General features: G+C 39.0%; 1 protein-coding gene across 1 annotated transcript in view; it reads right to left on the bottom strand.

The window, feature by feature from the left end:
* Positions 1-23,130, bottom strand: part of VPS8 (VPS8 subunit of CORVET complex) — a 247,992-nt gene that overhangs the window by 23,814 nt on the left and 201,048 nt on the right. Inside the window, 1 exon segment of the mRNA XM_030328374.1 lies at positions 13,998-14,051. Coding sequence (XP_030184234.1) covers positions 13,998-14,051 — 54 coding nt within the window.

The raw sequence follows: 23,130 nt of genomic DNA, 5'->3' as shown, positions 1-23,130 counted from the left end.
CCTCATCATGCTTTTCTTCCACAGCCTTATCAAAATCTGAGATACCTTCATATCTTCATATCATATCATATCATATATCGTATCATATCATATCTTCATTTGTTTAATATCTACCCCCTGCCACCAGAATGGGAGCTCTGTGAAGGCAGAGACTGGTCTTATTTCTTACAGGATCCCTGGCACTTAGACCCATGCTTGCTACATAGTAAGTGCCCAATACATATTTTTTGGTTTTTTGTTTTGCTTTTTTAGAGAGAGAGGGAGAGAGCTGGAGCATGAGTGGGAGCAGGGGAGAGGGGCAGAGGGGGAGAGAGAAAGAATCTTAAGCAGGCTCCATGCTCAGCAGAGAGCCCAACACAGGGCTCGATCCCACAACCCTGGGATCATGACCTAAGCTGAAATGAAGAGTCGGGTGCTCAACTGATTGGGCACCCCCAATACATATTTTTTGAATGAATGAAGCAGAACTTGAACTGGAGGCTAAAAACAAAGTATTACCTAAGAGGGGAGAGAAGGAAGGACATACCAGATTATGAAAAGGCAAGGAAGAGTAGATATATGGACATGGTATTGGTTATGTTTAGGAAACCATGAGAAATTTCCTTTGATTAAAGAAGAAAGAAAAGAAGATTAAGATATGTGGGCTGGTGTTGCATCAAAAGCTGACACTGTCAATCTAAACCAATTTAGACTTAACTTTGTTAGTGATGGGGCACCACTGAAGTTTTCCAAGCATTAGAAGAGGTGGAGAATGAACTGGAGCCCCAGAAGACAGAGACTGTGGGGTCGATGAAGACTTTTGGAACAGTGGAGGTACACACTGACTGGGGATGAAGACACTGTGGAGGTAACTGGGAAGCATAGAAAGCCTCTGGGAGCTCAGTGAATGCAGACAGAGGGCACTGTAACTGGAGAATTTCTTCCTTCCAAGGAATGCAAAGACATTTCTGTATAATTTTATTTTATATTGCTATGAAGTTGCCAGAGACAGACATGGACTGTCCCATTTAGTGCCATATAAACTGAGTCAATAAATGAAAAAGTGATGTGACTTAAGCATATAGAGAGGAGTCTCTCCTTTTAAAAATATGCTGTATCTGAAATAATATCTACCATTAGTAGATATTTCACTGCAAAACAGGGAGCTACGGCTTATTTATGGCACAGGGGAAGAGCCAATGTAAATTGCAACTAGAATGTCCCTAGAATAAGTGCGGAAAACAACAAAACACAAAAGACCCAGGGCAGTCGCTTTTGATAGAACAGACTGTAGTAAGGACCAGCTTACATTTCATCTGCATCTTTTCCTTTCCTTCTACTTTAACCAATGATTTCTCACTGTTTCTTGAACATACTCAACCCGTGTTCTGATATTACATGAAAGGAGTATAAGCTCTCAGGGATGGCACATTCATTGATTCGGAACAGCAGTCCAGACAGAAAGCTATATTCTATGGTAACAGTCTATTGGACACTCAAGAACAACACATACATTAGAGCAGCTCAAACTCTGCAAAGCTCTGCTGTCTGGATTCTATGACCTTTACAAATGGATGATCATTCAGCACAGTGCAATTAAGAATGGCCTACTGAGTTGTTTTAATGCAAAATAATAGGCTGTTAGTTGCTCTGTCAAATATACTGAAGAGAAAAAAAGACACCTGCCACGTATTGTAGGAAATTCCTAAAAGCTTCATCTGGAAACACTGTTGGAAGGGAAAGGCCCATTTGTAACTCGATCAATACTCTTAACTTCAGTAGGGCCCAAAATTCCAAGGAGATGGTGGACATGATGACATCATTTCTTTTGATAAGGGAGTTCACTTCCATACACTGAGAGGGTACCAAGATGGAGTAAAGAACCACCACTGGCCCTGACACAGTCTCAAATACAATCCCATTGGGAGAAAAGAAACTCTTATGATCTGACTCCATTCAGTGAAAACAATCTTGTCAACTATTCATGATGGAGTGTCATATTAGAAGCAGAAAAATCACACCCATTAACTCTTAATTAACATAGCATGGTGACTAATAAATAATACTATCTAGGTCTCTACCCTTGGCTTTGTTTTATACAAATATTTTATCAGTGACATGGAATGAAAACACGTGATCCCCAAAGGGATAAACTGAAACAATAAGAGTCTTGCACTTGGCTCTACAAACCAACAGGAGTTACATAGGATGGGATCAGTACCATGTGTGAACAGATTCAGGAGTTTGCGATCAATATAATGGCTGCTAAAAAAGCTAATATGCTTCTGGTTTCATTCATAGAGCCTAGAATGAGGAAAGTGATGATCTCATTCTGCTCTAAATTGACCTCCTGAAGCACCTTGGTGATGGCTGGAGATGAGGTATGACAGGGTAGAGGTGAGTAAGGAACAGAACTATGAATGTTCTGCCTTGACAGGAGAAGACTAGGGGCTGGGGATTCATGATTTCAATTACATAAAGCACTGGGATGGTTGCTATCTAAAAAAGGACTTAGACATCTTTTTGATGGCTTCTAGAGGCAGGGCCAGGATCAAAGAGTAGCAAGGTGTCACCCAGAACAAGGAAGAACTTTCAAAGATGGAACGTCCTGCCTTAGGACGTGGTTTTCTTTTCTTTCTTCTTTTTTTTTCAAGTTTGTTTGTTTGTTTATTTGGAGCAGAGGAGGAGCAGAGAGAGAGAGGGAGAGAGAGAACCCAAGCAGGCTCCATCCTGGCAGAGCCAGACATGGGGCTCATTCTTATAAACGGCATGATCATGACCTGAGCCGCAATCAAGAGTCTAATGCTTAACTGACTGAGCCACCCAGGTGGCCCAGGAGGTGGTTTTCTTTTTTTTTTTTTCAACGTTTATTTATTTTTGGGACAGAGAGAGACAGAGCATGAACGGGGGAGGGGCAGAGAGAGAGGGAGACACAGAATTGGAAACAGGCTCCAGGCTCTGAGCCATCAGCCCAGAGCTGACGCGGGGCTCGAACTCACGGACCGCGAGATCGTGACCTGGCTGAAGTTGGACGCTTAACTGACTGCGCCACCCAGGCGCCCCAGGAGGTGGTTTTCAATCAGATGCAGGACACTGCTTGTTAGAAATGGATGAGGAAAGAGATCAACTCCTACTAGCATGACAGTATGAGATACTCTGATGACCTTCTCAGCACTGACGCTAGCTAGCTAGCTACACCTGTCTGTCTGTCTATCTATCCATCCACCCATCCATCCATCCATCCCAAATCAACCATTTATAGACCTTGGAAATTGTCCTAAGGGCAAATAGCAAATGAAGAAATAACTCCTTCAAAAAAAAAATCTATGTAAATTCAGTAAGAAAGTGGAGTGTGTGGTTTCTGAACCAAGACCTCTCCCTCCTCCCACCTCAGCTTAATGAGGTAGAGACTCTACTGCAGAGTGTTGCAGCCAAGAACACCGGCTCCTTCTCTCCCAAGCTCCTAGCTGGACGGCTTTGGACTTTAGCACTTCTCATCCTGCCTTTAGCTACATGCTGCTGAGGCCAATTAGGCAAGCATAGTCAAGGAGTGTTGGGGCTCCATTTTCCCACCCACACTCCACTCACAGAATACAGGCTTTATCCTGGGTGCTGTCCACTGAAAATACTGGCTCTCTGATCAGCCCTGCTCCAGTCTGTGAAGCAGTGGTTCCATGACAAGAAAGGCAAGCCAAGCAGACCTCAGGCTTTTCCCCCTTGCAACAAGAATATAAATCCCACAGTGGGCATGCCATTCAGAGAGAATCTTGCCATTGTACCTACTTCCAGAAAGAGTCCTGGTTCACAGATTATTCCTTGGGGAAGAAGCACGCAGTACAACAGGTCCTAAACTCTTCTCAAAGGAACTGACTTGGCTCTCAACTGTGTGGAGAAGTTCAAACCTAAGTGTATCATAAGAACAGTGGAGGGTGTGGTGAAAGGCAACTGGGAGGAGATTCATGGATTTAATGTAGACACAACCTAGACTAGACGAGCTACTCCGTAGAAGAGAACTGACAGAAATGATAGCTGGGAGGAGCCCTAACAAGGTCAAAACAAGTATCAAAAAACAGACCTCAGAAACTATTCCTTTTCAAAGGAGTCACAATTTCACTGGATGACTGTGTAGAGCAATTTTTGCAGCCAGGACATTGTTGAAAACAACAGAGCAATCAGTGGAGTTTAATGGCTGGGTGTGGTCAAGGAAAAAGAGCAAGAGAGCCCTACCAATACCACTGCCATCCCTCCAGCGACTTTGGGTAAACCCAAGGCCATACCTCCTAAGGAGCAATATGAGAGGCTTAACACTTGGGGATGAGCAGAGGCACAGACTTCACTAAAATAACCTAACCAGTCACTAAAAGTAATAGTTTGGGCTGCAGCAGTCTGGAGTGGAGTGGATCAAATAAGAATAATTCCACGAGTGGGGGAATCAATGCAGAGTTTCTAACCAGAAATTACAGTTTCTAACCAGAAATTACAAGGCATGTAAAGAAATAGGAAAGTACGATCACATACTAGGGGAAAAAGGCAAACAAACACAACCTGCCTGAGAGAGTAGCCAGATGTTACATTTAAGAGAAAGACTTCAAACCAACCATTATAAATATACTTGCAGAACCAAAGGAAAGCATGATTTTAAAAGTAAAGTATGATGCCAATGTTGCACCAAATACTGAGTGCCAATAAAGAAACAAACTACAAAAAAGGATCAAATGAAACTTCTGGAGCTGAAAAATAACTAAAATAAATTCAGGAGAGGGGCTCAACAGTAGATCTGAACTGGCAGAAGAAATAATTAATGAACTTGAAGATAAATCAAGAGAGTGTATGCAAGGGGCACCTGGGTGGCTCAGCTGGTTAAGTGTCCGACTCTTGATTTTGGCTCAGATCTCATACTTTGTGAATTCAAGCCCCACATTGGGCTCTGAGATAATGGTGCAGAGCCTGCTTGGGATTCTCTCTCTCTCTCTCTCTCTCTCTCTCAGTTCCTCCCCTGCTTGTACTCTCTCAAAATAAATAAATAAACTTCAAAAAAAAAACCCCATAAAACAACAGAGTATGCAAGCTAAAGAACACAATGAAACAACGAAACTGGACAGAGAAATTCAGGACACCATCAGTACAACAACAAATATGTAATGGAAGAACAAAATGAGAGGACAGAAAAGGGAGAAGAAAAAATATTTGAAGAAATTATGGTTGAAGAGTCCCAAATTTACTGAAAAACAGTAACCTACCCACCCAGGAAGCTTAACAAGTCCAAGCAGGATAAGGGCAAAGAGATCCATAAATACCTCACAGTAAAAATGCCACGAGTCAAAGTCCTGGAAAAAATCTTGAAGAGAAAAAAGACTAGTCATTTACAAGGGAACCCCAGTAAGATTAATAGCTGAATTCTCAGCAGAAACAATAGAGGCCAGAAGACAATGGGATAACACAGTCAAAGTGCTACAAGAAAAAACCTATCAATAATCCTATATCCAGTAAAGCTATCTTTCAAATATGAAGATGAAATAAATACTTAACCAAGTGAACAAAAACTGAGAGAATTTGTTGCTAACAGACTCACCTTATAAAAAATACTAATGTAAATTCACCAGTCACTGTTCACAGGGTCACTAGTGGAAAGCAATTCAAATCCACATAAGAAAATATAAAAGAGAACTGGTAAATATAATTATGTAATTTTAATATACAGTACAAATGAGTGTATTTCTTCCTTCTCAAAACTGATTTTATAAGGCAATTATATAATAATACAATTGCATACATTGTACAATGTAATGTTGGCCTATAACATGCAGAAATGCAATACATGTGACGCATAATATATTTGCACAAAGGAGATGAGTAGGGGCAAATGCTTTACCGGGTTAAGAAAATGGCTACAGACTATAAAGCAGTAATTATCACAATGTGTTATTTGGTTTGTAACACTAATACATGTATTATGTATAAAAAATATCACAGAATGCAGGAAAAGGCAATAGAGCTAAATAGGAGTAACAATTCTCTCTATATAACTGGAATTAAGCTAGTTTAGACCAGAAGCTGAATCAGAAGAGTTAAGCTGTATAGGGTAAACCCTAGAGCACCACTATAACAAAAAAACCAAAAACCAGAAAAAAAAAAAAACCCTCAAAAACATTTAAAGATCTCACCAAAGAAGATATAGAGATGGCAAATAAGTGTATGAAAAAATACTCAACATGATATGTCATTAGGTAAATGCAGATTCAAACGAGACACTGCTTCACACCAATAGGAATGGCTAAAATCCAAAACACTGACAACACCAAACACTGGCAAGGATGTAGGGTAATAGAAACTCACATTCACTGTGTGGGAATGCAAAAATAGTGCAGCCACTTTGGAAGATGGTTTGGCAGCTTCTCAGAAAACTGAACATTCTTAACCATACAATCTAGCAGTTGCTCCTTGGTATCTACCCAAATGGGCTGAAAACTTATGTGCACACAAACCCCTGTACACATGGATGTTTATAGTAGCTTTTTGACAACTGCTAAAACCTGGAAGCAACCAAGATGTCCTTGAGGAGGTGAATGGATGAATGACAAACTGTGGTATATCCAGACGATGGAATATTATTCAACGCTAAAAAGAAATGAGACATCAAGACACAAGAAGACATGGAGGAACCTTAAATGGGTATCACTGAAGTAAGAGAACCAATGTGAAAAGGCTACATACTATGCAACTATATGGCACTCTGGAAAAGGCAATACTAGGGAGACAGTATAAAAAAGATTAGCAGTTGCCGGAAAGTCTGGGTGGTGGGAGGGAAGGATGAATAAGTGGAGCATGGGATTTCTGGGGTAGTCTAACTACTGCAAGATGCTGTAATGGTGGCTACATTTCATTCTACATTTGTCAGAACCCACAGAATGTACAACACAAGGGGTGAACTCTAATACAAACCATGGACTTTCATTAATAATAATGTAGCTATGTTAGCTCATCAATTATAATAAATGTACCAGGGGAATGCAAGATGTTAATGACAGGGTAAAGTGGAGGGGAAATTTATGGGAACTCTGTACTCTCTGCTCAATTTTTCTATAAATCTAAAATTGCTCTGAAAAATAGCCCATTAATTTAGGAAATCGTTAAAGAAATCCAAATGCTACATTAGAAAATATTCACTTAATACAAAAGAAATGGGTGAGGCATTGATTTGTATACTGGGTAAGATCTCTGAGATCCTTTGAAACCCTCAGCTAGTCTTACTTTTTAGGCCAGAAGATGTACATAATTATCAGCAAGACAGTACCAGAAACAAATCGTCCCCAGTGTCCCTCTCTGTAACTATTTGCAGCTGACATTCTCTCCCTCTACAGGAGGACTCATGAGCAGGTTTCAGAAAGGCCCAGGCCATGGACTGCAGACCATAACCATGGAGAAGAATAAGAAAAGAACATGGCAGCAGCAGGAAGGCCCAGGACTGTGTTAAACTTCACGTGAACCCACAGTTCCTGGAAAACAGCTACAGTTAAGGAAATCATCATACCCTGTTCTGGGAAACAGCTTACTGCAAAGAGCCCTCCTTTGCCCTAAGTCTGAGACAAAATCCACCATGCTACCAAGTTCATCTATGACAAAGCCAGACACAGACCCACCAAATTTCCATTCTTTACCTCCTAAAAGACTAATGGAACTGTTTGTCCCGATTCAGGGAACAAAATGTTAACTGATGACCAAGCTTTAGTTAAGCTTCTTTCCTTCCCCAAGCCTTTGACACACCCTCAACCTGAGCCAGCCTACAACCCCTCAATGGTTCCTTCTGAGAATAGGCTGACTGTAAGGAAACATTTCTAGTTAACTATCTGATTCTACCACCGACTCCCTCATATCTGATTCTTTCTAGCCCTGTTTACTAGCCCCTGTAAATAAATTCCTTTCTGCCTTTCTTTCTTTCTTTTTTTTCTTTAAGTAATCTCTATGCCCAACGTGGGGTGGGGCTCAAACTCACGACCTCAAGATCAAGAGTCGCATGCTCTACCAAATGAGCCAGCCAAGCACCCCTGCCTGATTTTTTGACACGCTTGTAATCTTAAGGTCGGACTATTCTCCTAATGGCAAAAGCCCCTCCTTTTACTGCAATGATTCTTTTGAATAAAGTCTCCCCTGACTAAAGTCAACATTTTTGTTTTTGTTATTTTTTTTTATAGACAATATACTCTATTAGCTCAGGCTAGATGTTTGGGTCCAGCTGAAATCACCCAGCACATCAATGAAAATGTCACTTGAGTTTTATGCAACCGTAGGCTCAGAAAAGCAGCCCAACTTCTCACCCAAGGCAGGAAAAGCTCTGCAGGAGTTCTGAGTGGCAGACATCCTGCCAAGGATCAAACACCTCCACTAACAGATAACGAATGTGCCATCTCAGAAGGTAACTTCGTCCCCTATTAGAAAATTCTCATAATTAAGCTGACATTTCCATCTCCGTGGCTGTGACCCACAGGCACCAGTTCTGTCCTCTGAACTACACAGAATTCCTATGTTTCCTTTTAAATCTTTCTGCTGTCTGAAGGCAGCTGCACCTCATCTACTTCACATCGGCATAACAAGGCACCTGGCCCGTAGAGACCGTCCACTCTGTCTATGCCAAAAAAAAAAAAAAAAAAAAAAAGACCAAATCTTGTCCTCAGTTTGCTTATTTTAAAGAAATTTTTAAAATATTTTTTAAAGCTTATGTATTTATTTTGAGTGAGTGAGAGAGAGAGAGAGGCAGAGAGAAAAGGAGAGAGACAATCCCACGTAGGCTCTGTGCTGTCAGTGTTGACCCTGACGTGGTGCTCGAACCATGAACCATGAGATCATGACCTGAGCCCAAATCAAGATTTGGATGCTCAACCAACTGAGCCACCCAGGCACCCCCTTTTAAAAATCAGCAGAGGCATGGAAGTCACATTTGGATATTAAGTTCTACTAAGAAAAATTAGGAAAGAGGCAGCACACATCCAGCAAGGGCTATCTATCACTATTTGTTCAGGAGGGTCCAGTCAGCTGAGACATTGCAGCCAGCTTTTCCTGTTGTTATGGAAACAGTGCCTCTGTGAGAGGCTTTTTCCCTTAAAAATAACCCCTCAGTCTCCTCCCTCCAATGATTCAATAAAAATCATGAGTGAGTATAGTCGTCCACATTCCTGACATGAGTGGCAAGACTGGGAACAGACTATAAAAATTTTAACCCACCAGAACACTTGGACAAAACAAACAAAACAAAACAAAAAAACTGCTCCAAATTCTTATAATATACTTGAATACTTGAGAAACTGCTAATCAATTTCTAGGAGGCTTGGCTATTAAATCCAACAGTTTAGCACTATTAACTTGTAAATGTGTTGACAGAAAGAACTACGTTTCACTGACTTTTGTCCTTCCAAGATCAGGCATCTTGAGGCATGTTGAGTACTGACTAAATTTACCCAGGCCTATCAGAAAGGCCTTCCACTCTGCCACTCCCAGTACCTTGTTCCTAACTGGAGTAAGTCACTCTGGAGACACCATCAACTGTGGACTCTTCCAGTGGGTTCCACCAGCCTGAGGATACTCTTTAGCCAGAGCTCCTGGTCCCTCAGACTTCTGCAAACACACCAGCAGAGACAGCTCATCTCAAACAGGAGATGGCTCAGGGAATATAACCATGCTTTTGTGACTGAGATGTAAGACAAAATTGCTTTCTCTGGTTATTGTGCGTGTAACAATCCCAACCTTGCTACACAAATTCCTAGTTGGTGTTTCTTTAATACTCAAGAAAAGATCCATCAAAGCTGAGTGGTTTTTGATGCTGCCTTCAACTAACTCTCCAAACTCATTTATCACCTCAAACATTCTCAACACCTCCAATTTTAATCTCTTCTAGTGAGTTAATTGCAAGGGACTTTTACAGTAATTTTTATCTTAGGAAAATGTTGCCTGGTCTTTAAATTTCTGGCCATCCACGATCAAACACTGAAAAAGTCCTAGGGAAGCATGTGTATCCAACTTCATTGAGGTTATCAGACCTTCTGAGGAAGAAATTTTATATACGTAAGATAGATATTACACACAAATCTTATATGCCATATACATATGCATTTTTAAAAAATATCTAAAATGCAAAATGCTCATGTTGCAAACAGATGTTATGTACATATATGCATGGAATTTGCAGATTCTGACATGTGGCAGCAGAGTGAAGAGTGACTCCTACATGAGACAACGACCTCAGGAAGTTCAGCAGAACCCTACAGAACATGCCTCTATTTCCTCAGCACTTGAATCCAGCTCTTGACAGAGCCAATATTGACAACACAGTCACAAACACTCTCTTCAGTTATTGGTCAACAGAGGCTCTTTGGCTCAAATCAAGAACATTATTGCTCCTTTGTGTTTCTTACACATGTCACTTTTGGCAGTCAACTGCTCAACAGACACTGCTGGTGCCTCCATCTGCCAATGCCACTTTGACAATGTAGCTCAGCTCCAGGATGATAACCAGAATATACATGTAGGTGTACATATATATGCACACACAAACAAAAATACATACACAACTAGGGAAGTACCGATTAGGTATTCAGTTTCACAGTGTGCTCTCTCAAATGCTGCCGATACAGCTCAAACAGTAAGGGACTGACCATGCTGGGAATATAAGCCTGGCACAAGAGTGATGATTCATTTGTTCGTTCTCTATTTATTCAGGCCCAGAAACTTCTTTTCCCCTCACTTCCCATATATGGAATCTCTTTCATGTACCTCTCATTCACTCAACAACTACTGATTGATGACTTCATTCTACACTAAGGGATTCAACAGCAAGCAAGACCGACGTAGTTCCTGCCCTCATGAGGCATACAGTCTCCAATGGGGGATACATATAGATAAGGAGGCAATTTCAACATAGCCAGGTAAACATGTTGGTAGGTGGGGACCAGTTCAGGCGCTATGAGAGAGAGCTCAATAAAGGAAAGACACCTAGCTCACACTTAAGGTGTCAGAAAGAGTTTTGGGGGGAAAAATACCTAAGACCTGAATCTATTTCATCTCCTCATTCCATTAATACAGCACAGACTGAGGACCTTCTTTCTTGACTGGACACGGTCTATTCTTCTGATCGATCTTTCTGCCTTTAATCTCACCTTTGACAGAAACCTTTATCTTCAAGATAAAAAGCGAGCTTCACACACTAGGGCTCTTTGTGATCTGGACTCCCACTTATTTCACCAGGCTTTTGCACACTCCCATATTTAAGGTATACAGAAACATTTCTGAAGTGTCCTGTACTCACCCATGTCTACCCGAAATATCTCTTCCCTTGTGTTTCAAGGCTGATCAAGCTTTATCTTCTTTGGGAAACCTTCCCTGACCACTTATTCTGAGAGAGGCAACTGTTCTGATATGTATTTTAGCATTAATTCAGACATCATAAACAGTGTGATATTAAGTATGTGCTATTTTGTTTAGGGTTCAACTTAGGGACACTCAGTGGCCCCAACCTAGAATCCGTACTTCAGAGATTGCTAGCTAACATGAATTCCCAAAAGCATCTATTAAAAGTCCTTTAGCTGTCCATAGCTGTTCACCAACACCTAAGACTTTGCTCATTACCTCAAAAACAAAACAAAAACAAACAAACAAACAAAAACACGCAGAAACTTTTCTGTTGGTGAGATTAATGTCTTAGTAATCAGAATGATAACTATGATAGACTGTCATTGCTAACATAAAAGGTATTCATATATATTTTTATGCACTGAGTAAAATGTTTTAGAAATAGTCCCGATTCTTGAATGGAGAGTGAGTCTGTACCTGATCACTTAGGAATGCCACCGGGGGCCACCTGTGTCCAGTCATTCTAGGCTTTGGAAGTTTCTGTTTGTCTGATGCTGATTACAAGAGGATGAGAATCCTACTTCTGTAACATTGCTACACCTCTGACAGTGGTTAAACAGATAGCTAGGACATTCCCAAGTTTAAAATATAGGTTACAGGAACCAATTTCTAAATGAATATTTAATAAACATCTTTAAGTATGGCAGAATTTGCTTTCATTATAATCTAGTAATAAAGCTCTAAGGGAGCAGCTAAGTATTTCTCAAACTTTTTCATTGGGATTTTTACATAAAGAGCATAAGAGCTGTAGTAAATCCACCTAGTCATCCCCAACCAGCCTCTCCTCTCTGCTCTTTGTACCCTGTGCACCTTCCATGGCATGTGTCAAACTGTATGGTAATGTCTACCTTTCCCACTAAATGCTGAGGTCCTTAAGAACAAAGGCTATTTTTCATCTCTGTTGCCCCTTGCTTATTTATTAGCTCAGCATCTACAAAAAGAAACACCTGTTGGATGTACAATAATACAAAGTAGCGTAACAGAGTGACAGGACATCTAACTAGGATGGGGGGATTTGTGTTTTAACACTAGTTTTAGCAACAGCTGAGTCCTTATGTCAATAATTTACCAGGTTAGGCACTTAAATAGTATCTCATTTAATCTTCAGGATCCTTCTGAGGGGTAGCACCATCATTTACAGCAAAGGAAGCAGAGAGACTGGCTAAGAAAGTTATTCAAATAAGTAAGAGGAAGAGTCAATATTTGAACCCAAATCTGGCTGAATCTAAAGCACATTTTTAACCTCTACTTTAGAAGTGTGTTCCATAGCTCACACTTGAAAACTTAGGTGAAAAAAATCTCCCTCTGGATTCCAATTTCCTCATCTGTTTACTGAATGACACCAAGCGTCTCCAGCCCTCTCCACTCCTCAGGTTACAGTGTGGCGGTTCCAGGCAGCGACAACCAAAGCTTCAATCTTGCCTGCCTTTGCTGTCCTGACAAAAATGGAAGAGATTTTCCTGTGCAGCATGTGACAGGGCTTTTCACCTAACATATCTTCTTTTCATTCTTTTTTTCTTTTAAAAACGTCTCAGGGGATTCTGCAGGCAGAGAAGAGGGATCCGTTTTTGGCACATTGCTTTGAAGCTAGAACCTGCTGTTAGTTAACAGAGCCAGCAAGTTGTTATTTTTGTTCTACAATTCTTCACTGACATGGATGCTGGCTGAAATTATAAAAAAGGGCAAGGAAAGAAAACCTACATCCAGGGACACTTCAATTGTCAGAAAAATAAAAGTGGTAAAAGAAAACAGTAAAAATGTCAGCTTGTTTACCACATTTCAACCGCACTCTTGCAGCTGTACACAGAAAAAGATTTTAAGTGGTTCTCTTGACATCATCTGAGAATTGCTCAACTGAAAGACTCACACCCTATCTGTGCTACAAATTTTATAGTCAGGGATTGAAGTGGCATACGTAAATACCACAAATATTTACTGAGCACCTTCTTATGTAGTACGTGCTGAAATGTTAACATCTCGGGCCAGTTTTCTATAGGCACAGCTATCTGGAGGGAAAGCACATCAGTAAGGAAAGAGTATCTTGAACCATCCTCCTTAGAATATCTTTCATATGCACCATTCAATGATCAGAATACTTGCCTGGTAAAGCAAATGGTAATTCTAGAACAATTAAAGTTCTTAGTTGCCAGGAGACTGATGCTAGGCCCAAATCCCCACTTGGCTTCTCTGGAAAAGCCAAGGAATTCTGGTGAAATGTCATTGAGGTATTTAATCAGAAAAAACTTTTGACAGCATTAAGATGATTAAAACTCAGTGTCATTTCGAGAAAGTTGTTCAACAGAGAATAAACACACAGAAGGAGGAAGGTGGGTTTGTGCCTTTAAAACTCACTGTCTACAAATGAGCAAAGGAAAAAAAAGACCAAGAAACAGACTCAACTATAGAGAACAAACTGATGGTTACCAGAGGGGAGGTGGGTGGGGTACGATGGGTGAAATGAGTGATGAGGATTAAGGAGGGCACTTGTGATGAGCACTGGGCCATGTATGGAATTGTTGAATCACTATATTGTACACCTGAAACTAAAATAACACTGTATGTTAATTATACTGGAATCAAAATAAAAATTTAATAAATTAAAAAAAACCCTCACTTACCTTCTTAACAGCAGGATCCCCTTTGGATGGAGGACAAGGAGGAGACATTTTTACCTGGAAAAAAAAGGCAAACATTTTATTTTATTTAATGCTTTTTTTGAGAGAGAGAGACAGAGAACGGGGGGTGGGGTGGGGGCAGCGAGAGAAGGAGACACAGAATTCAAAGCAGGCTCCAGGCTCTGAGCTGTCAGCACAGAGCCTGATGTGGGGCTCAAACTCATGAACCATGAGATCACGACCTGAGCCGAAGTTGGATGCTTAACTGACTGAGCCACCCAGGCACCCCAAAGGCAAATATTTTAATACACTTTTGGTTATAATCTAGTTTTATTTGACCCACACTCAAAACAACTCAACTAGAATTGGTATAACCGAGATAAAATAGACCTTTTCAGAGGAACAATGAAGAGATTTTTTTTAAGTCCCTATGAAACTTTTCCAGAGATCAAAAGTCAGTAGTTAGCCAAGATTAAAATATGATTAGTGTAAGAAAAGTAGAACAGATGGTCCAGACTGGTTTTAACCAAATAGTGGGGAACCAAATAGACACAGATCTTTGTTGACAATGTTAACCAAGTGACACACTATGCAATAGTCAGCATTTCCTGCAGAGGCCAACTCAAAGCATTCTTTGTGATATAATAGCCCTTTTTAAGTAAAACAGGCACAAAAGAGTTTGATAAAATAGTGAAAGATTTAGAAGAAGTATCAGCCAAACCATAATAAAAAAATGTTTAGCTCAAGGAAGAGAAGATTGATGGTATAGGGATATCTTGAAATATTTAGGGTTGAAAGAGATTGTCAGATTAGAAAAATGAGCAAGACTCAACTACACGTTGCCTGCAAAAACCGTATTTTAAATATAAAGGCACAAATAGGTTACAAGCAAAGGGATTGCAAAGACAGCACTAGATTTCAGAGCAAAGACTATTAGCATGGATAAAGAAGATCATTTCACAATAATAAAGGGGTCCAATTCATCAGGAAGACGTAACAATCCTAAATATCCATGCATCTAATAGCTTAAAAATACATAAAATAAAAATTGATAGGATTGAAAGGAGAAAAAGATTTTATAGTTATAGATTTCCATATCCTTCTCTCTCAATATTATTAGAGAATAAATAGGCAGATAATTAGCAAGGATTTAGAGGATTTACATGATACAATCAACTAACTCGATCAGTTGGACATCAACAGAACACTCCACCCAGCAAAAGCAGTACATTCTTTTCAAGTGCATGCGGACCACTTACAAGCCACATAGACTATTTTATACCAATAAAACAATTCTCAGCAAACGTAAACAGATCCAAGTGATACTAAAAAGTTTCTCTGATAACAATTTATCATGGAAATAATTTAGAATCAGTAACAGAAAGATCTCTTTAAAAAATTCCCAAATATTTAGGAACTATTAACCAAATAACCAATGGGTCAAAGAAGAAATCAAAAGGAAATTAGATCCTAGAAACACCCAACCTAGCAAGAATGAATCATGAAGAAACAGAAAATCTGAACAGCCAATAACTAGTAAGGACACTGAATCCATAATCAAAACCTCCCAACAAAGAAAAGCCCAGGTCCAGATAACTTCATTGATGAACTCTAACAAACATTCAAAGAATTAACACCAATCCTTCTAAAACTCTCCCAAAAAATTAAGGAGAAGGGAACACTTACAACCTCATTTTAGGAGGTCAGCATTACCCTGATATTAAAGCCAGAAAAGGACACTACAAGAAAATTACAGGCCAATATCCCTGATAAACAAGGATGGAAAATCCTCAACAAAATACTAGCAAACTGAATTCAACAGTACATTAAAAGGACCATATACCACGATTAAGTGGGATATATCCCTGGGCTGCAAAGATGTTTTAACATATACAAATTAATAAAGGTGATATGTCACATTAACAGAATTAAGGGGGGAAAAACTCTGATCATCTGAATCGATGCAGAAAAATTCTTTGCCTTTTCATGATAAAAACACTCAATAAACTAGGATTAGAAGGAAACTACCTTCTTCTTACATAATACCTACCTTCTTACATAATAAAGGCCATGTATAAAAAAACCTCCACAACTAACATCACACTCAATGATGAAACATTAAAAGCTTTTCCTCTAAAATCAGCAACAATGCCTGCTTTCACCACTTCTACTGAATATAGTATTGGAAATTCTTGCCAGAGCAATTGGGCAAGAAAAAGAAATAAAGGCCATTCACATTGGAAAGGGGAAAAGTAAAACTATTTCTATTTGCCGATGACATATTGTATGTATAAAACTACAGAATCCACAAAAATATCAGTTAGAATAAACAAAGGACACAAATCAGCATATAAAAATCAGTGTGTTTTTGATGAACAATCTGAAAATGAAATTAAGAAAACAATTTCACTTACCACAGCATCAAAAAGAATAAAATACTTAGGAATAAACTTAGCCAAGGAGGCAAAAGACTGGTACACTGAAAACTTTTTATAAACTGTTGCTGAAAAAAATTAAAGGAGACAAAGATAAAAAGAAAACATCCTGTATCCATGGACTGGAAGACTGAATTGTTAAGATGTCCATACTACCGAAAGCAATCTATAAATTCAAGGCAATTCTTATCAAAATCTCAGTGACATTATTGTAGCAGGAATCTTGCACAGAGAGTCATGACACTGAAGCTTTTCTCCCCAGGAAGCAATTTTATTCGTGCCGTCACTGCTCAGTTTGGTTCCTACAGAAGAACTGAGCCCCAAGCGCCACGTGGTGTAGTTTTTGTACACATTTTTTACTTCTTTGTCTCCCATATATGGTAACAGACAAACACGCAGTCTGATTAAGTGGTCTCATGTTACAAGGTCATGAGGGATGTTGTCACGTATGCTTATAGCCAGGTTGCCTTGAGGTTTTTTTTTTTTTTTTTTTTTTTTTTTTTCTTAGTGAGGGGACCCTACCACATTATAACAGAAATAGAAAAATCCATCCTAAAATTCACATGGAATCTCATGGGACTCTAAATAGCCAAAACAATCTTGAAAAAAACCCAAAGTTGGAGGTCTCATATTTCCTAGTTTCTAAATTTCTATAAAACTATAGAAATCAGAACTGTGCTACTGGGCTAAAGACATACAGACCAATGGAATAATGAGACCAGAAATAAATCTTCACAGATAAGGTCAAATGGTTTTTGACAAGGGTGCCAAGACCCACTCAAAAGGGGAAAACAACAGTCTTTTCAATAAATGGTACTGGAAAACCAGATATCCATATGCAAGAGAATCAAGTTAGACTTTTACCTTACACCACATATAAAAACTAACTCAAAGTGGATCAAAAAGACCTAAATACAAAAGCTAAAACTATAAAACTCTTATAAGAAAACACAGGGAAAACTTCGTAACACTGGATTTAGCAATGATTTCTTAAAGATGACACTAAAGGTACAAACAACAATTAACAAAAAAGTAGACAACTGAACTACATCAAAATTAAACATTTTTGCATACCAAAGGACACTTATAGAGTAAAAAGGCAAGTCACTGAATGGAAGAAAATATTTGCAAATGCCACATGACAAATATCCAGAATAAGGGATTAATACCTTGAATATACAGAGAATGCTTAAAATTCAATAACAAACCAAAATACCAGATCAAAAATGAGCAAAGCACTTGGACATTTCTCTAAAGACATACAGATAGCCAATAAGCACACGAAAAGATGCACAACATCATTAGTCATTCACAAAACGCAAATTAAAAATACAATGAGATATCATCACACACATACCAGAGCAGCTGAAACTAAAAAGACTGACTACACCAAGGATGTGGAAGAACTGGAACCCTCATGTAATGCTGGTAGGAGAGTAAAATGGTACAACCACTTTGGAAAGCAGTTTGGTAGCTTCTTAAGATGATAAACACACATTTGCCATATGGGTCAGTCATTCCATTCCAAACGTATTTACCCAAGAGAAACGAAAGTATATGTCCACACAAAGACTTGTACACAAGTTTTCAAAACAGCTTCATCTGTAACAGCCAGAAACTGGACAAATGCAAATATCAACAGGTGAAATCATCAATAAGTAATGGTATATCCTTAGAACAAATTACTACTCAGCAGTAAGAAGAAATGAACTCTTATAAAAATATGGATGAATCTTAATTATGCTAATTGAAAAAAGACCAAAAAAGTATACTTCCTTGATGTTTCTACTGATCTAAAATTTTAGAAAATGAAAAATAATCTACTGTAACAAAGCCAGTCGGTGCCTTCTGGGGAAGAGAATGGAAGAACTGAGTAAGTTTTTAGTAGTGAGAGGGTCACTCTCACTTTAGTAGTGAGAGTAGTAACAGGTCTGCAAAATGACCTTGATTGTAGTGATGGATTCAAGGATATATACATGCCGTATTTGTACAATCTGTATGCGTGTATTTTTTTTTTTTTAATTTTTTTTTTCAACGTTTTTATTTATTGTTGGGACAGAGAGAGACAGAGCATGAACGGGGGAGGGGCAGAGAGAGAGGGAGACACAGAATCGGAAACAGGCTCCAGGCTCCGAGCCATCAGCCCAGAGCCTGACGCGGGGCTGGAACTCACGGACCGCGAGATCGTGACCTGGCTGAAGTCGGACGCTTAACCGACTGCGCCACCCAGGCGCCCCGTCTGTATGCGTGTATTTTATGTTAATTATACTTTAATAAAGCATTTAAAGAAATTTATAGGATAAAGCTAAAACAGTGCTTAGAGGAAGAGATTTGTAGCTTTTTATACTATCCTGGAGAATAAGAAAGGTTTAAAACGAAGGACCTATGCAAGCGAGAAAAAGAAAATCAAAGTAAAACCAAACTAAGTTGAGGGAAGGAAATAAGGAACAGAAATCGACGCAATTGAAATCAAACAAAATAACAGAGAAAATTAACAAAGCCAAAAGTTGGTTCTTTGAACATATCAACAAGACTGATAAAACTCTTAGATTGATCAAGAGAATATAAATCAACAATATCAGTAATGAAAGATATACTACTACATACTACAATACTTACACACATTTAAAAGAGGCTATTATGAAAAATTTTATGCCAATAAATTTGACAAATTAGAACACTTTCCTTGAAAAGCAACTCAATAAAATGGACCCAAGATGAAACAGGAAATATGAATAACCCTATATTTATTAAAGAATTAAATGTTATCTAATCTTCTCATAAGGAAAACTCCCAAGTCCACATGCTTTTAGCAGTGAATTCTAGCAAATATGAAGTACACAGAGACTAATCTGTACTAATATAAAATTAGAACATCAACTCGTTAGTTTACAAGGAAAAATATAATCCTTATTGCAAGTAGTTCAACAGACAGTAGATACGATCTGTCTAGGATGACGCCACAGAGGTAGAAGTATTAGACAAGCAACTGGATTCAAGTTCTCCAGCCCCTTCAATTCTGATGGTCTACTTCTAAGAGTATACATGGTAAAGATACTTCCTATCACTGTGCCATCAGGCTATTCAAATAGGACCATACTGCAGCCTTTTTTTTTTTTTTCTTTTTCTTCTTTTTCTTCTTCCTTCCTTCCTTCCTTCCTTCCTTCCTTCCTTCCTTCCTTCCTTCCTTTTCTTTCTTTCTTTCTTTCTTTCTTTCTTTCTTTCTTTCTTTCTTTCTTTCTTTCTTTCTTTCTTTCTTTCTTTGCCTTTCCCCTTTGACTTTCAGAATAAGTTTAGAAAACATAACCTCAGCTCAGGGGTCAAAACTGCTGGCTGTTCAGACTTTCCTTTCAGTCTGGTCGTTCAGCAGGTCTGCAAAAATTAGACTTGACAGTCTTTGCTTTAACGTACCATGACATTAATACTCTGGAATTCACTACAGATGTATGATATAGCTTGCTAAACGTTATCCAATTTTAACTACGGGTATGCTCTTTTTGAAAAGAGAGAAAATAGATTTTCAAAGCAAAGTAGGTATTTAAGCTTAAAAAAATGACCTCATGAAAGAATCTGCAGATTTTTAAAAACAAGCCAAGAACTAGATGTGATGCTGGACAATTTATCTGTGAAAGCTGTTCTCTGGAGATTAAGTTAGAGAGTGTTTGAAGTGGCAACAGAAATGGTTCAGCATTGCTCATGAAAGGTCTTATTTTTCATTTAACAGGATTCCTTCTGGAAATGCCTCAGGCAATGCAGCTTCAAAGAGACACTTTAAATCCAGGTGTGCAGACACCAGATCTGGGGATATGGACGATGTATTAAGCTATGGCCTTAGTAATGCTGAACTGTGGGGGACCTGGGTGGCTTAGTCAGTTGGGCATCCAACTTTGGCTCAGGTCACGATCTCACAGCTCGTGAGTTTGAGCCCCGCGTCAGGCTCTAGGCTGACAGCTCAGAGCCCGGAGACTGCTTGGGATTCTGTGTCTCCCTCTCTCTGCCTCTCCCCTGCTAGCACGCTCTCTCTCTCTCTCTCTCAAAAATAAACATTTAAAAAAAATTTTTTAAATGCTGAACTTTTTTGATTTTTGTTAAAATGATTTCTGACTTAGACAAGCAATCTGATCTGAAGTTTAATAGCAATATGAATACCTTCTTTATCACTTTGTTAAACAAGCCTTGGTTTTTCTGATTACTAAAGGAATACATGGTTCACTAATAGAAGTTTAGAAAATAATAAAGAGCAAAACAAAGGAAATAAAAATCACAATCTAACCACACAGCAGCAACCACTATTAACATTTGGAATCATGCTGTTTTGTGATCTTTTCATGTTACATGTTGAAAGTGTCTATTTCACCATATCAGTATTCTATGATTTTTCTATGAAGCAGTCCATTCACTGTATAGATATGCTGTGACTAACTTCACCGACTATTTGGAGGTTACTAGGACATGTGTTTTCAAAAATTTTTAATTAAGAAAATGTTGTCATAAACATCTTGACACATACTCTTGATGTGTTATTTCCATTGCATATATATTTACTAAGTCCCTGCTTCAAAGGGCATAGATGTTCAAAAACACATACTGCCGGTTTTTCTCCTGACAAGGAAGATGGATCCACAAACCTGCTTCCTAGAATTCTGAAATGCAAAGACTCTGAAACAAAAAAGATTTTTTTTTTTTTAAACTTTTGGCACTGACAGCAAAATCCAGCCGGAAGTGAAGTAAGGCTATTTATAGTCTTTATTTTTCCCACATAAGTATTTGATTATGGGATGCTGTCCTAGACTCTACTGGGAATGTTACATAATATACAATATATATACTGTATTACTTTTCTTTTAGCACTTCAAGGATGGCATTTTATTGTTTCTTTGTTTCTTGAGAAGTCAGCCATCAGAAACTTCTGCTTGCTCTCTAAACAACATTTTTTCCCATTTTGTTTAGAGCTAGGGCTGTTTGGCAGAAAGGCTGTTCAATACAGGTAACCCTTACCATTACTACAATTGGACCTTGTATTACATTTCTTTAAATACTCTTCCTGTATGATTCCTGCCTCTACTTCCTCCAGGACTTTAATTACAGGTGTTGTCTTTTGGTACCTGAAGTTGTTCCACAGTTCACTGCTGCTTTATTCATTTTTCCTCTTTGATTTGGGATATTTTCTGTTGCTATGTATTCAAGTTCACTAATCATTTCTTCTGCTATGTCCATTATGCTGTTAATCCCATTCAGTGTGCTCTGCAGCTCAGACACTGTAGTTTTAATCTCTAGATGTTCTATTGACTCTTTATAATTTCCATAACTCTATTGAACAGTTCTAGTCTCTCCTCTAGCTTCCTGAACATATGGAATACAATTAGAATAACTGTTTTAATGTTCTTATTTACCAATTCTATCATTTGTGCCATTTCTGGGTCTGTTTCAATGGACTGCCTTTTTTTTTTTTTTTTTTAATTTTAGAGAGAGCTCACTCGCATGAGGAGGGGGAGAAGGGCAGGTGGAGAGACAGATCATCTTAAGCACGCACAACACTCAGCATGGAGCCCGATGAAGGACTTGATCCCATGACGCTGGGATCATGACCTGAGCAAAAATCAAGAGTAGGACACTCAACCAACTAAGCCATCCACGTGCCCTAAGGATTGCTTTTTTTCCCCCAATATATGAAATTTATTGTCAAATTGGTTTCCATACAACACCCAGTGCTCATCCCAAAAGGTGCCCTCCTCAGTACCCATCACCCACCCTTCCCTCCCTCCCACCCCCCATCAACCCTCAGTTTGTTCTCAGTTTTTAAGAGTCTCTTATGCTTTGGCTCTCTCCCACTCTAACCTCTTTTTTTTTTTTTTCCTTCCCCTCCCCCATGGGTTTCTGTTAAGTTTCTCAGGATCCACATAAGAGTGAAACCATATGGTATCTGTCTTTCTCTGTATGGCTTATTTCACTTAGCATCACACTCTCTAGTTCCATCCATGTTGCTACAAAGGGCCATATTTCATTCTTTCTCATTGCCACGTAGTACTCCATTGTGTATATAAACCACAATTTCTTTATCCATTCATCAGTTGATGGACATTTAGGCTCTTTCCATAATTTGGCTATTGTTGAGAGTGCTGCTAGAAACATTGGGGTACAAGTGCCCCTATGCATCAGTACTCCTGTATCCCTTGGGTAAATTCCTAGCAGTGCTATTGCTGGGTCATAGGGTAGCTCTATTTTTAATTTTCTGAGGAACCTCCACACTGTTTTCCAGAGTGGCTGTGCCAATTTGCATTCCCACCAACGGTGCAAGAGGGTTCCCGTTTCTCCACATCCTCTCCAGCATCTATGGTCTACTGATTTGTTCATTTTGGCCACTCTGACTGGCGTGAGATGATATCTGAGTGTGGTTTTGATTTGTATTTCCCTGATGAGGAGTGACGTTGAGCATCTTTTCATGTGCCTGTTGGCCATCCGGATGTCTTCTTTAGAGAAGTGTCTATTCATGTTTTCTGCCCATTTCTTCACTGGGTTATTTGTTTTTCGGGTGTGGAGTTTGGTGAGCTCTTTATAGATTTTGGATACTAGCCCTTTGTCCAATATGTCATTTGCAAATATCTTTTCCCATTCCGTTGGTTGGCTTTTAGTTTTGTTGGTTGTTTCCTTTGCTGTGCAGAAGCTTTTTATCTTCATAAGGTCCCAGTAGTTCATTTTTG

The sequence above is a fragment of the Lynx canadensis genome, chromosome C2 (genome assembly GCF_007474595.2).
Source record: "Lynx canadensis isolate LIC74 chromosome C2, mLynCan4.pri.v2, whole genome shotgun sequence".
Classification (NCBI taxonomy): Eukaryota; Metazoa; Chordata; class Mammalia; order Carnivora; family Felidae; genus Lynx; species Lynx canadensis.
Note: the sequence above shows the minus strand (reverse complement) of the source record. Positions and strands in the feature narration are given on the sequence as shown.